Source organism: Mya arenaria, chromosome 4 (genome assembly GCF_026914265.1).
Source record: "Mya arenaria isolate MELC-2E11 chromosome 4, ASM2691426v1".
NCBI classification, from domain to species: domain Eukaryota; kingdom Metazoa; phylum Mollusca; class Bivalvia; order Myida; family Myidae; genus Mya; species Mya arenaria.
This window is the reverse complement of record NC_069125.1, coordinates 1,758,114-1,774,215: the sequence shown is the minus strand read 5'-3', so window position 1 is coordinate 1,774,215 and position 16,102 is coordinate 1,758,114. Positions and strand designations below refer to the sequence as shown.

The following is a 16,102-nucleotide window of genomic DNA, read 5'->3' as shown; positions in this document are numbered from 1 at the left end:
ATGAAATGGAAATTCAGAATGCCTCTTTAAAATGAATCAAAATTGTAGTCTCAATACTTGACCTGGCAGCCAACGGGCTGAAACCATTTTAGCCATGTTTAGGGTGGGGGGAGCTTTTTTAGGCTCTCCTGAATTCCAACTTAAAGCCAACTAGTGTGTCAATTCTTACAACAAATAAAGTAACAACCCTAACCAACGAGTCTTTTAATAAATATATATAAGAAAAAAATATATATAAGAAAAAAAAAATTCTTCTCCCTGGAGACACAAGATCTGCAGAAGTCCAAAAATCTGTTAACAATCACATCCCAGTTATCTCCGAAGAAAACCCACTAAACCTGCTCTGTGACTAAATAATGTTTATTGTTATTTAAATGTCAACCTGTTAACCACGCCTAGCTATATTGGCACCGCCTCCAAATATTATAATTGAGTTCACTTCTCTGCTGATAGCATCATAGCAAGCATGTAATTTTAGAAGTATATATAATTATAGTCCTATAGCATGTTGAATCTTCATTCCTTAATACCCTAAGATGTTACAGTGACAACAACCTAACATTTGGACCAAGACTTTGATTCACACTTGAGACACATTGATGAAAAGATGTGACTGCGCTAAAAACAGATAGCTAAACATATCTTCATGTATCAAGCAAATTGTTGAAACTAGTCAAACAGGAACCCCAAATAATGCTGTATTTTGGCGACTATAAGTTCATGCTCAAGTGGGCTAAAAATGACAAGATATACCAAGGATGTTTAAGTTTCATTTGATCAAGTCATCGAAACTAGTCAGACACAGACCAAGTTATGCTGTATATGACGACTTGCGTTCATGCTCAAGTGGGCTAAAATGACAAGAAACACAAAGGATGTTTTAGTTTCATTTGATCAAATTCATGCAAGCACGTAACAGTAAAAACAATCATGATAAAAAAATGATCTCAAAAATGAAAAATATGTGGACAAAATAATGAAAATGCTTACAAAAAGTATATTTCATCGAAAATATCATCTATGCATAAATTATGTATCTAGTTTTGGTCATAAATAAATACATTTATTTAGGAGACAAGAAGTCACATTTTCAAATAAAAATAAATTGCACATTTTCTGCTTTCCAAAACATGAACTTTTTAACATATGGCTGAAAAATGATTTTTTACAAAAAGCATTTTTGATATTAATCAACTGGCACAAAACAAGAATTGTAAAGCTTCCTCCTTATATTGTGCCAATAATGAGTGAACTCCCGCTGAGCAGACGTCCTGCTGAGCAGACGTCAACACTCATCTGCTTTGTTTAGTCACCAAGGGGCATAACTGGAGAATGATTAAAGCCAGAGTTATTGGCCTTATTTCACATGAGTGAATTGGCTCCAGTGTCATGTATACCAAATTTCATTAGAATATCTTGAACGGTTTCTTAATTATGGCCAATGTTAAAGATGCACTTTTACTCCCTTATAAGCTTTACACCACATTTAATACAATTGTTTTAATATACCAAAAATGATAAAAAATCTTGAAATCAATGGTTTTTATGAAGGATACCAAGGTTAATTTGGTAGAAAGGTGCAGAAAACATGGTATTTCTACCTTATAAGAAGAAAGTAGATTGCAGTAAATCTTTTAGCATTCACCAATCATTTAATATTTTTGCTTATTCAGCTATTAAATACACGGTTACAATCTTGTTATCAGAAATTAACAATTTCCATAAATGCATTATTTAGTAAGTAGTTAAAGGTTTATAACTCAAAATGTATGTTTGTTATACATGTGTATGTATTGATTTTGAGTAAGAGTGTCACTTTAAAAGGTTTTTGCACTAGGACGCAGACCAAGGAAGCAGACAACACCATGGCTGTCACAATACCTCAACTTTTTTCTTTGAAAACACAGACAGAAAATGACAGACGCAATAACTTGGCAAGATTAAACACTGAATCGTAATCCACGTACAATTATATGAATTTGGGATGCCAGGGGAATCCATATTATTTTAATATCATTTGAAAGGGTTTGACGTAAAGAGAAACAATATGTTAAAATCATACCGAAAATACAATACAAACAACCTTTGAAGACTTGTAAGCTTGAAAAAACAAGATAATTTCAAGCCTGATTTTAGCTGAAATAAAATAAAAAATTCAAACTGCAATAACCTTTTTAGTGATGGATTTTCGGACTTTTATTTAACATTAATGTCATCAGTTTGCAATACCCATTCAAATTTCACTACAGTTACAGTACACTCAACGAGTTAGACCCACTTTCCGTTTCCCTCTGCGGATTTTTGCTACCGCGACCAACACAATGATTTTATCGACTGTCCGCGTTGCTCGGAAGTTGAATTTAAGGCCCTCGGAGGGTGATAAGTCGACCGAAGAATAACGAACTCGGCGTTCCTCGGAGGGGTTAACTCTGCCAAACTCTCCAGACACTAGATAAAAATCTACGCTAAAGTTATATTAAATTTATTAAAATTTTCAACAGATTACGACGGCTTCAGTAAATTGCTATTATTCTTATTCCTCTGCCCGTTTTGCATGAAGTTAGCTTACCACAAGAATGCAGTCGTATTTCACTAGTTGCACATGCATCTTATAAACGTGTTTTTGCTAAAGACTGATAAACACAATTCTTCCGAGAAATTCTAGGTGACACATTTTCGGAAAATCAGGAGGTCAAACATGCGTTTAAAGTTCAGAGCGCATGGTTTTGGAGGCCTTCTTGCCTCGTTTTCTGTGGAAAATTCCATGAAACGTCATAGCTAATTTTAACCACCAATAATAAATAGTATATTCTACATGGTATTGATCACGTGCTTGACGTCAGAGGTCATGGTTCAGAAACGTGTAAATAGTCGGCTGCTTTATGATGCAATAACTTAGTGGATATACTTTAATGATTCAATGTTTATAATTCAAGACAATATTCAATTGGCGTTTACGGACATAAATAAAAATTAAACGTTGGTACATGTAAGTATCTTTTACGCTTAACAATGTGCATAAGCATAAAAATAAATAACTTCTAAACAAGAATGATTTCTCGCTTATCTGATAAGACTCAGAGTTCCGCCACGGGATCATAAAATCGGACGATTCTCAACGCTATCGTTCATATTAAACTCGGCGGTAAGCCAGCCACTCGGAGGAACTCGGGGGGATTTTAGCGAGGGCAACAGTTTTACCCTCTGAGGAAACCCGCGATCATTGACTTTATCCCTCGGAGTGAGCGAGGAAAGTGGGTCTAACTCGTTGAGTGTACTGTATATGGGGTCACCAGGCATCAAAACATTAACATAATAACCAATAGCTTGATGACATTGCAATCTCATTTGTTCATCAAATACAAATATCCATGCTCAATGCTTATAAATGTATCAATTCAAATAGACACTTAACCATGCAGCCATTTTATGCCTAAACAACAACTCCTTTCAAAAAGATATTTGTATGACAAAATATATTAATATGAAAATCTTTGAAAATTTAAGAATTGATTCCCTTTAATTAACAAACATATTCTGTAAACAACATACATTTCATGCAATAACATCAGTTCCAAGTTGAGAGTGTTTTTCTTTGTTTAAGTAAATACATTTACTCCCATAATGCAACTGTAAAAAATTGGGTGGAACTGAACCATGCTATAAATAGAACACGGATAAATTAAATACTATTCACTTATAGGCAAACTAGTTATCAAATGTCATTCTTGAGAACATGGTACAAGGCAGTTACTTCACCCACAACCTTCCTGCTTGAAATTAAACAACACATGCTTGTGTATAACTTCAATTACCTCAGGTAGCGGGTGAAGTAAGTATTATATGAATATGAACTGCACGGCAGTAAACAATCACCAAGCACTTGAGGCACAAAATATGAAATAGAAATTCAAGTTCAATGTTACAGTTTAACTACAGACATTAATAATTTTAACAAAAAAGTTCTTTAACAACAGACCTATCATAAAGCTGTGTAATTTGTTTATACACAAAATAATCACGCCTTCAAATACTTTGTGATAAAGACCTTATAAATTGGAACAAATCTGATAAAGAGTTATTTAAAAATGTTGTTTTTTGTATAAAATACAACCAGGTATTCATGTAATGAAATCATTCTGGTTAATATAGAGTTTATCTAACAATGGCAGAAAGATGGCATGCAGACTATAACAACAGTTTGTCATATCTGAATGGCTGGCTTCATTAAAGCCAAAACAACACATGCAAGTTCAAAGCACCGTAACATGGTCAGATCTACTACAAATGATTAAGATGTAAACTTACATCAACTAATAAATGCGAGTCTCGTATGCTTTAAGAGAAATATCCCTGTTTGGTGACAAAAAAGTTGCAGTCTTATGAATAAGCTGTATTTCAACCGTAACAAAAACAAATATGTCATAGTTGATTTACAGTCGAAAACCTGTTGGCTCAATATCCCAAGGACCAGCCAAAATACTTTGAGCCTCGCGAATATCGAGCCGGGTGGGAATGCTTACAACTACAATAAAATTGGTCCTTTACATCCTGTTCGTGCCAAGCGATATCGAGCCAACATGTTTCAACTGTATCCATATATAGTTTTATAAATCAATGGACACAGATAAGGCTTCCAAACAAGTTAATTTATAAAAAGATTTAATCAGGGCTTTTAGAAGTGTGCCTCAGTTATGAACATAGAAATTGTGCATCTAACAGTGAAACTTGTGTATACACCATTTATTTTAGATGTAGAAGAAAAACAATCTCTGGGATATTTCTCTTACTACTATTATACTATTGTTAATGACATTGTAACCTTCAGTCAGTCATGAAATGTTGCAAACATTGCACAATCACAATACTTGTTTATAAATACTTGAGAGCTAAGAGGACTGTCATCCAATCACAAACATTTGATTATTTTATTAGTTCTCCCTCTCGGCCTCATGTACGTTGTTAGTCCCATTAAGCAGATTTCACACATATATGGTACTAACACCAAGTTGTACCACAGTGAAGTCAAGCTAGATGTAGAGATGTCACCCATGTACATAGTGATAAGATGCTATTGCATGCTACAATACAACCAAATCAGAGGCAATTAGTCACATTTTTGGACTTTCTAAACCTGGTAATCCATAGCACATTAGTATACTTGTAGCTTCAGTAATGTTTCACTAAGTAGCACATTCATGGGATGACTTCTCAACAAAATAAGGTTTGACTTTGTAACGCTACAACTTGGGTGTCGGTACAATTTTTCATGTTATCATACAAACTGTTGCACAAGAGATCAAATCCTTCAAAAATACTGCACCAGCATTTAAACATTGATTTAAACACTCTTCATAAACACTTCAGTTCATCAAATAATTGCTGGGCCCAGTTTTTCCACATTGGAACCATATGTTTTCCCCCCTTTATGACTTATTTACAACTCAAAATAAAAACAAATTGAGCCCAGGTTTTCAAAATATTCAACCATTGGGTCCGAATTGACTTATTTTACATCTTGTTTATTCAAAACTATTGCAGGTTGGGTCGAGTCAGCACTTAATCTGTTTCCTTTCTTTGTTCCGTTTCACATGGTCAGGTCAAAATCATCGGGATTAAAGTTTTGTTGTTGTGCTCCCATCTGGGGCCCCCCAGCCATGCCCTGGGACATGGGCATCCCTTGTGTGGCCCCTCCCATCCCCTGGCTCGGCATCCCTTGTGACGCCCCACCCATCATATTGCCAGCACCACCCTGACCCTGCATCATCATCTGTTGTTGTTGCTGCTGTCGTTGCTGAAAAGAACAAAATTAAGCAGTGTTTAAAAAGGACTGTCTGCAAATAAACTTCACCATATACTTTAAAAGGACTTGCTCATGTTTTTGTAAAATGAACTTTTTTCTTGTATTACGAAATAAAGTGTGGCAAATCAGAAAAGTGTCAAAACTAAGATTCGGACATCTGGAACTCTTCAACAAATATTGCCTTTGAAGTCCACCATTTTGAATAGCTTTAGTAATGGGATTCAACAAAAGGGGTATTAATCACCTTCAGTGATAGCTTTAGTTTTATTTACCCCTCCCACGCCTCAAAATTTGTCCTTGTAGTGTGTAGGAGTCCTTGAAGGCATGATATTCTATTGTTCATGTTCTAATTTTCCCTTGACAGTACCAGCAAGGGTAAGCACTCCAGTAAACCAGAATATTGTTTAATAGTATATTTTTTCTGCATTTTTGGTATCAATCAAAAAATTGTTATAATATAAGTGTTTTCAGCACCTTTACCGGGAAAAGGGAATTTAGTTCCAAAACAAAAGCATGTCCCTTTAAAGAGGAAGAAAATATGTTTTTATTTTCCATAAGCATTTTTCAATGTAGTAAAAATTTAAATAGAAATGTAAAAGATGTCTTAGACTGAAACTCAGACTTGAGAATTAAGGTGGTCGATTCTTTGATTAAATGATCAGAGCAGTGAACATGATCTGTATTGGATATGAATGAAATCAAAGTGTGTCCACTGAAATCAGAAGGTATACAATATAAGAATAATAAACAAACACTCTAAAAAATTGTACCTGCATAAAACATATCAGACCTGATTCATAAGGAGATGTCTAAGCTGCTGCTGCTGTTGTTGCTGCTGTTGTTGCTGCATTTGTAGCTGTTGTCGCTGTTGCAATTGCTGCTGCTGAGCTAGAAACAGAAAAAAGGACTTTATTTAATAAGTAGGTAACATTTATTTTCAGAGAAAAATTGATATCTTTGACTTTTCCTTTCAGACATTAATATTTTAAAATGAGATGATTTAGAAAAAAATCTCCTTTGCTTTTTTTTTGACCAGAAGTGCATGTACTTTGTAAAAGTGCAAAGGCCTCCAAAAAAGGGATTGTTTCTGGTAACACGACCGACCCTACTTATTAGTCACTGACTACCAAAGTAACTGGCCAAAAAAAAAAAATCACTTGCAAAAGATTTCAGAATCCGAACATTTTTGTACAAAAATATGGGATTTGCTTATTTCACAACTAGATTCAGCATCAAATGGTGCAATAATTCTTTGTTTTTGATGTGACAAAGAAAAATGCCCTTTGACAATAATTTAACATGCCTTATTAAAAAAATACCAACCCATATAATACATGTAACCAGAAACAAACCTTTTTTTAGGCCTTAGTAATGGCACCATAAAATAGATAGTTAGTGTTACTTTTACATTGACACAGAGGTCGAAGCAATAACTTCTCAAAATCTGATCAAATATGGTGACAGTGAATATCATCAGACAGATCATGTTTTCATATACTCTTGTGATCATTTCCAGACTTCATACAAAGGAATTACTTTAAAAGATGAAAATGTGTTACACTTGTTACACCACAAACAGTTCAGATTTCAGTACAAAAGTGAATGTCTGTGATTTTTTGATTTTTCATGTACTTCAGAGAAAAAGTACCGGTACATGTTGCCCCAAAACGAATGCAAGTGTCCAGAGTTCATAATGCAAGAAACATCGTGAAGCATGGATCATTTGTGAGCCTATACCACTTATTTTAATCTGATTTTAAAACACAATCTACGTAAGAAATATCATAAAACATGTTTTATTTCTGGGCCTTTACCACTTAATTTAATCATGGGTGGTATTCAATATGCAACTTTATCTTATGGTCATACATCATCGACTTCATTCATTCTATTGGTCAGTTATTAATAACATGTAATCTGATTAGCTACATCATTCTTAAAACCAGTTAAGACCAATATTGAATACCAGCCCAGATTTTAAATGTATACAGGAAGTATAAACTTCCTGAAATCCAACATTATGTTATCCTTTTGAGAAATAAAACAAACCATAAAAACTTTGTGAAAAACTATTTGCATTTCGCAGGAGCAAGAAAGCATATAATACATTACTATTTACCAAATAAACATGAAAGGATGTCATTTCCAACAATTAAGAACATAATAAATAATAAAATGCTATATATAAATATATAGAGATATATTTTATACACGTACATTTATAGCAATATACGCCATTTACACCATTTTAATTTAAATACACTGCCGTAAAAACCACATAGTAAATGCAACATAATGCTATTTACACCACAAAGTACTTGAATGTAACATTACACCACTCAACCACAAATATGTTACACAATGTCAGAGATGTGATTCACCTGGCTGCATAATGGCTAAAACTATTTTGGGTGTTGTTTTTTTTGTTGGTTTTTGTTTGTTAGGTTTTTTTTGGGGGGTGGGGCGTGGCACTTAAGGCCCCAAATGGGAAAAGGGGGGTGAGACACCCTGCCAAAGAAGCAACACTGACTTTGTAGATGCCCTTTTAGGTTTCTCCTGACTTCAAATTTGGAGCGAACTTATAAATGAAATATCAACCAAATATTTATTTAATATGTTTCTTATCATTATTATTATTAATTCATAATTATTATTTATTTATTTTTATTTATTTTTTGCTGGGGAAGGGGGAAGCCATTAGATCTGCAGATATATCACATCCCTGCATAGAGAATGCCATTTACACCACATAACATGTAACATGATGCCACTTACATCATTAATTGTATAACATAATGCCTTAAATAATGTATGCAACATATTACCATTTACACCACAATGTATATAAAATAGTTCAAGTTATATGACACTTCCACATAAAGCACCAATTCACCAGAACTTATTTTCTACAGGTATTACACAAGCAGTATTCTACAGCATGCCAAACTTGGACACAGATGTGGTCAACTATAAAAACTGTTGTACTGTCTTACTGTTATAACCAGGGCACTGTTAATTAAAAAGGGGACATAACTCCTTAAAATATTAGTTGTTTGTAACCTAAGTAAAACTTGACTTGTATACCTGTAGTTTTTGGTGTTAAACATGAACCTGTACAATGTGTGGACCAAACTTGATTGAAATCCATTAACCCTTTTGTGAGTTATAATTGTCAGGACACAGTTTTTTGGCAACATTAAGTAAGAAAGGGGCCGTTACTATGTCCTAAATTTGTAGTTTGTAACCAGTTTGTAACCAAAGTTAATTTCACTTGTATTTTAAGGTGCTTAACATTCACACCAAAATAAGTTAAATCCATTGACCCTTTCATAAGTTATGAACACTGTAAAAACCAACAGACCAACTGAGTGACCGACAAGCTCAGTCCTATGTGTACCCCCCCTTACTTTTTTTGTAAGGGTTAAACATAAAAAGTAAAAGCTATGGAACCTTTGTGTAACAGAATGTTTAATAGCAACATTCAAACTGGACAAAAGCATGATGTGAGTGATATCATAATAACATCGGCCAACAATATATACTACAAAATGATTTCATGCAGAATGAAATGTATGAATCTGTGAAAGATTCATTAAGAAATGATTTTAAGCAAATACTATCTTTTAATTATTATTTTAACATGTAGAACAGTAAGCCTTTGAAGCAGACTGGTGTGGTTTGTTCCAAAATTGGAAACAAGAATGATATCATATTGGTAAAGGTTAAAATACACCTGATTTTTCTTTACGTATGAGGTATAAATTTGTTTCTCCAGTCCAGATATATCAAGCCAAAAAAACTCACAAGAACACATCAATTTAAGTACACAAACTACTGTAAAATAATCATTTATTATAAGCCTTTTCGCTTTTCTAACATGATTTTTTTGTCTTGAATCAGTAGATGAACTATCTAGGCAAGGCTCTACATAATAAAATGTGGCAACAGGTATCGGCAACAAGGACTACGGTACAGACAAACATGCTGTAATAAATGCACAGGACACTGAGGAGAATTAATGTTATATTGATTGATTCTGTGTCTAGAAATATGCTTTATCTAACTCAAAACTTGACAAACAAAATTGCAGACCATTTCTCTGTTTAAATTGTATCAGCTACCATGTAGAGCCCAACAGTTGACATTTATATTATAACCATCATTCTTACTGATTTATTAAAGGTTACATAACACCAATATTGTAAAGGTCAAATTGTGCCTTTATAATTAATGACCAGGGTCCTCAAGTAACTTTCCTCTAGGCTATCAGAACATGTAGGGTAATTCACCTTAACACCAATCTAGCCTCATTCGAAGATCTCTCCACCAAATAATATATGATCATAGACTAATAATAGCAGTCATCATACGATAGTCATGCAACAGTGCACAGTGGGGCTAAGATAACATATATACAATGGGGTTTCCAGTTAACGGACATGGCAGCTATACATGGATTGTGTGTATCAGAAATAAAAAACAATAATATCAATCATTTAATTTGATACACATTTCACAAATTTACATTTTTATTCTATTTAAAACTTATCAATGAAAAAATGTCTTTGTTAATATTTATAATCCAACAAAACCCAGGTTTGATACCTTTTCTTAACAAAATGTTTCATGTCAAATTCTCTTATAAACCAATACCATGGTAGCACTTGATTGTCATGTCAACTTGAAATTAACAAGAAATTCCACTGTATATAAACAGATCCCTGAAAAAACATATAACATATATCGGGATTCCCATTTAGCCATATATGAGGATATTGTCAATATCCCTTATACCAGGATTATAAAGTACTGGTGATTTTAAATATCAAAATAATATAGCAATGTCCAGAACGAGATGCTCTGTGTGTCTCTTTTAAAAGACCTCAAGAGTGCGGATATTATTAGTTGATACATAGAATATAATAGATGAATGGTCATTTAATATGAAAATTTGTTAAATAAGTTCATATTTTTATTTATAATAAATTTTATATTAAATGCCCACAAATGTGATATTCTTTTATAATGTTGATGATTTACATCCCTTAATACATAAAACGTTGCTATATCGGGCATGCAATTTCATTTATTTATGATATGAATGAAGGGCAATAAGTCAACAAATATTTAGCATGAAATATCACAGAGACTAATGTCTTCTTTTTGTCTGCTAGCTGTTTTCATAATCTGCTAGTATGCATAATTAATGTTTCAAAGGGGTACAGGCATTTTTAACTAAATGATTTTACTGCCACCCCTTTTAAATATCAGCATCCCTTTTTCAAAATTACTTGCTCACCTTTCAAAAACCAGCACCCCCTTGCCAGTACCTGTCTTCCCTTTTAAATGGCTGCTTTCCTTTTTAAAAACCACCATCCTCCTTAAAAAAGCTTCATCCTCTTTCAAATCCTAGCATCCCTTTTCAAATCCCTGCCTTCCTTTTTAAATTTAACACCAGCATCCCCTTTTCAAATACCTGCCTCCCCTTTTAAATACCAGCATCCCCTTTCAAATAACTGCCCCCCTTTTCATATACCAGCACCCCCTTTCATATTACTGCCCCCCTTTTCATATACCAGCACCCCCTTTCATATTACTGCCTCCCCTTTTCATATACCAGCACCCCCTTTCATATTACTGCCCCCCTTTTCATATACCAGCACCCCCTTTCATATTACTGCCTCCCCTTTTCATATACCAGCACCCCCTTTCATATTACTGCCCCCCCTTTTCAAATACCAGCACCCCCTTTCATATTACTGCCCCCCCTTTTCATATACCAGCACCCCCTTTCATATTACTGACTCCCTTTTCAAACACCAGCATCCCCTTTCATATTACTGACTCCCTTTTCAAACACCAGCATCCCCTTTCATATTACTGACTCCCTTTTTAAAAACCAGCATCCCCTTTCAAATAACTGCCTCCCTTTTCAAATACCAGCAACCCCTTTCATATTACTGCCCCCCCCTTTTCATATACCAGCATCCCCTTTCATATTACTGACTCCCTTTTCAAATACCAGCAACCCCTTTCATATTACTGCCCCCCTTTTCATATACCAGCATCCCCTTTCATATTACTGACTCCCTTTTCAAAAACCAGCATCCCCTTTCAAATAACTGCCTCCCTTTTCAAATACCAGCAACCCCTTTCATATTACTGCCCCCCTTTTCATATACCAGCATCCCCTTTCATATTACTGACTCCCTTGTCAAATACCAGCATCCCCTTTCAAATAACTGCCTCCCTTTTCAAATACCAGCATCCCCTTTCAAATAACTGCCTCCTTTTTCAAATACTAGCACCCCTACCACTTTAAAACACCAGTATCCCCTTTCAAACACCTGCCATCCCTTTCAAATAACTGCCTTCCTTTTCAAATACCTGCATTCCTTTCAAATACCAGCATCCCCTTTCATATCACTGACTCACTTTTCAATTACCAGCACCCTGCCACATTCAAATGCCAGTGTCCCCTTTCAAAAAGCTGCCTCTTCTTTCAAATAACTGCCTCCTCTTTCAAATACCAGCATCCTTTTTTAATAATAGGATCCATTTTCAATTACTTGCCTCCTCTTTCAAATAACTGCCTCCCTTTTCAAATACCAGCAATCCCCTCCAAATAGCTGTCTTGCCTTTAAAGTACCAGCATCCCCTTTAAAATAACTTTCTCCCCTATCAAAAATCAGCATCCCTTTTTAAACACCAGCATCCCCTTTCAAATAACTGCATCCCCTTTCAAATACCACCATCCTTTTACCAATAACTCTCTCCCCTTTCAAATACCAGCATTCCCTTTCCAATATCTCTCTCCCCTTTCAAATACCAGCATCCTCATTCAAATAACTCTCTCCCCTTTCAAATACCAGCATCCCCTTTCAAATAACTCTCTCCCTTTTCAAATACCAGCATCCTCTTTCAAATATCTGCCATCCCTTTCAAATACCAGCATCCTCTTTCAAATATCTGCCACCTCTTTCAAATACCAGCATCCCCTTTCAAATACCAGCATCCCCTTTCAAATAACTCTCTCCCCTTTCAAATACCAGCATCCTCTTTCAAATATCTGCCACCCCTTTCAAATACCAGCATCCTCTTTCAAATAACTATCTCCCCTTTCAAATACCAGCATCCTCTTTCAAATAACTCTCTCCCCTTTCAAATACCTGCATCCCCTTTCAAATAACTCTCTCCCCTTTCAAATACCAGCATCCTCTTTCAAATATCTGCCTCCCCTTTAAAATAACGGCCTCCAGTTTCAATAACCTGCATCTTTTTTTAAATACCAGTCTCCCCTTTAAAGAAACCTGCATCCCCTTTCGAAAACCATCCTCCCCTTTCAAATACCTGCATCTCCTTTCGAAAACCAGCCTCCTCTTCCAAACACTTGAGAACAGAAATAAAGCTTTGACATTAGTCTCCATGCTTATGTATTGTCACAATTAACATGTGATTATCAAGTCTGTTACATTGTGTTTTTTAAAAAAACAGACGCGCTGATGACCTAAACCATGTGCTTTTCCTGACGGTAAATGAGAACCCCATATTTAGCGACAGCATGTACCTACCAGAGTATAGTGTTTGCGGAGGGCCGTAATACATCTCATCTAGCGTAGAGAGAAGAAGTTAGTTCGCTAGGTTAGTTTAGCTCTGAATCACACAACACACACTGCTGCATTGTCAGTACCCACAGCGCATTATTGGATAACCATTACATTCGACCATTCTCATTGGTTGATTATAATAGTTTAGACCAATCTATATTACTTGGCTATTAACAGATATATTTTACAACCCTGCTGCAAATTGTATACAACTGGACCGTCCTTTTAAATGGTCTGCAGTATTAAATGATTCGATAGTACTCATTGGATAAATATTGACCAATCAGTAAACATGTTGGATAACTATCTGAACCAAAGATTTAACCAGTTTTAAACAATTGAATGCTGTCCATCTCCTGGATAAACCAGTACTGCTGAGAGGCTTTAAAAATCAGCTCTTTGTGCAGCTTGAACCTAACATCGTCTTGACTGAGATGCGACACCTTAACCACTGCACCACTTGACTTCATGTACAATTAACAATAATAATAATATGTCAGTTTTCAATAACAGGGTAAGTAGAACACCATATATCACTGTTAATAATGAATAATATTATGTTGAATACTCCTACTTGAAGAACATTCAGTGATGTCACAAGGGCTGTGTCACTAAACAGGACATATTTATATCAATATGTAAGGCGCTTTTTCATTGGCTGTTCTTTCCAAACCATTTATGTTTAACCAATGAAAATGGTCGATTGAGAGCACTATGAGTGACTGACAATGACTCTTCTCAGGATTATTAGTGAGGTTACAAAAAACAACAATGCATAAAAAATAATATTGTTATTTGAAATAAATTATAGTTATACTGGGTAATTAAATGGGTATCTTATTTATGATAAATCTGAGGATATTTTCATATACTGGCTAGGGAAGCCTTTTTGTTGAGAAATGGAGGTTTTTCTTCAATGCTGCACTCTCACAGATAAACCGTTTCGACAACTTTTTAATATTTTGTCTTGGAATGAGCCGATTTTGCATAAATATCTGGAACCCAGTGATATAAGTCGGCTGACAAAAGAAGTTTGAAGTTTCATATTTACATTAGAAAATTAATGTTTTATGGCTATAAGCGTTACTAACGCTTTAAGAAAAAATAAGTTTTTCAGCATAAAAAAACAGTAAATATGAAAACCTGCAAGCTGTTGTTTGTCAGCAGTATTTCATCACTGGTTTCCAGACATTGACTCAAAAATCGACTTATTCTAAGATAAAAAATATTTTTTTGGTCAAAATGGTCAATCTGTGAGAGAGCAGCTTTAATAACTTGACCATTACTGATTAGGACAACAGACTCCGAAAAGTCTGCAATGCTTCGCAGAAGATACAGAAAACCCGTTACAATACTATCTAACTATGGTCCTACAGGGTGGGTGAATATTTGATAAGGATGAGTAGTAGTTCCCTAACCAGTACATATATATATATATAAGTACTATCTAGGTTGTAACCAAACTCTTTATAAAATATTTAAACCATTATATGATAAATATTGCAAAAAAAAATAGTTTTCATGAGAAGGTTTTTACTTCTTTGGTTCAATAGTACAATGGGAAGATTGTTCAGAACTTAATGAAATTTAACAACAAGATTAACGACATTGTTGTTGACTTTAAAATATCATATATATCTTTAATGTAAACAAGTACAGCTGAAACAGATGTCTCAAAGCTTATGACAAATACACAGATCACACGTGTATTTATTAAACTTCAAGAGCAGTAACGATTTGAGTTAACAACAATAATGTTTACAAGTTGTTAACTTTAACAAAGTTCTTAACAATCTGCCTAATGTCTAATACAGTGATATAATAAAGTGCCAAAGCATTCTTAAGCTTTCTGAAGCTAGTCTCCAAAGGCAACTGCTTATGCACATTTGTACAGCTACCATAATTTTAAACATAAGAAAACCAAAAATACTGGTAGAACTTTGTGCACGTGAGCACGTGCATGTATAAAATAAAGGGGCCATCTTATCAAAGAACCTATTGTTTAGTCTTAGTCGTAATTAGATATATATTTGGAAACAAATAAGATTGAAAACATTAGACTAGCTTTGCTTTAATTTTAATACCAGTTCAAATCTAAATATGTTTTCTGTTATTCGGATTAATTTTCAGATTGATATTTTTGACAAACGCTCGTTGATCAGATGGCCAAAAGACTTTTAGACCAATAAAATCTACTTAAAACAATTTTTATGAGCTAATTATAAGCTATTATTTAATATAAATATGAAAAGAAATATTAAAGGAAAGCTTTTATTTCCCTTTTGGCATTATCCAAAGCTGCAAGAACTGGGTCTGTATTCACCAACATCTGGAATCTGAGTTTCAAGCTCAGAGTTGTGAATAATTGAATGTTACAAATTTCTATTTAATATATAATTGTTTTCAACAAAAGATGTTCACTGGCAAATGATTGTAAAACAAGTTGTTTGTACAAGATGCAAGAAATTTTACCGATCTGATATCGCAATTTAATAAAAAAATTGAAATTTGCAGGTTTTGTGTATCACAGACTCAAGAAAGTCTGAAACACAGACTCAAGACATTAGTGATTCTGCCCCCAGGGATAAGATTCCGATTGCCTTCACACTTCAAAACGGCTTTGTGAATAAATATTAGCAGGAAAATAACTATCACACGAAGCACGATTTTGACCATACACAGTTATAAAACT

General features: G+C 34.4%; 1 protein-coding gene across 5 annotated transcripts in view; it reads right to left on the bottom strand.

Annotated features, from left to right (window-relative positions):
- Nucleotides 1–874: 874 nt before the first annotated feature.
- The window catches only part of LOC128230320 (mediator of RNA polymerase II transcription subunit 25-like), a 42,681-nt gene continuing 27,453 nt past the window's right edge, over nt 875–16,102 (bottom strand). For 4 of the 5 annotated variants that reach the window (XM_052942496.1, XM_052942499.1, XM_052942500.1 and 1 more), the window contains exons 20-22: nt 13,375–13,413; nt 6,594–6,691; nt 875–5,794 (exon numbers count right to left, since the gene is read on the bottom strand). In XM_052942496.1, coding sequence (XP_052798456.1) covers nt 5,588–5,794; nt 6,594–6,691; nt 13,375–13,413 — 344 coding nt within the window. In that variant the 3' untranslated portion in view covers nt 875–5,587. The remainder of the gene's footprint in view (nt 5,795–6,593; nt 6,692–13,374; nt 13,414–16,102) is intronic. The other variant, XM_052942501.1, reaches the window with a different exon arrangement.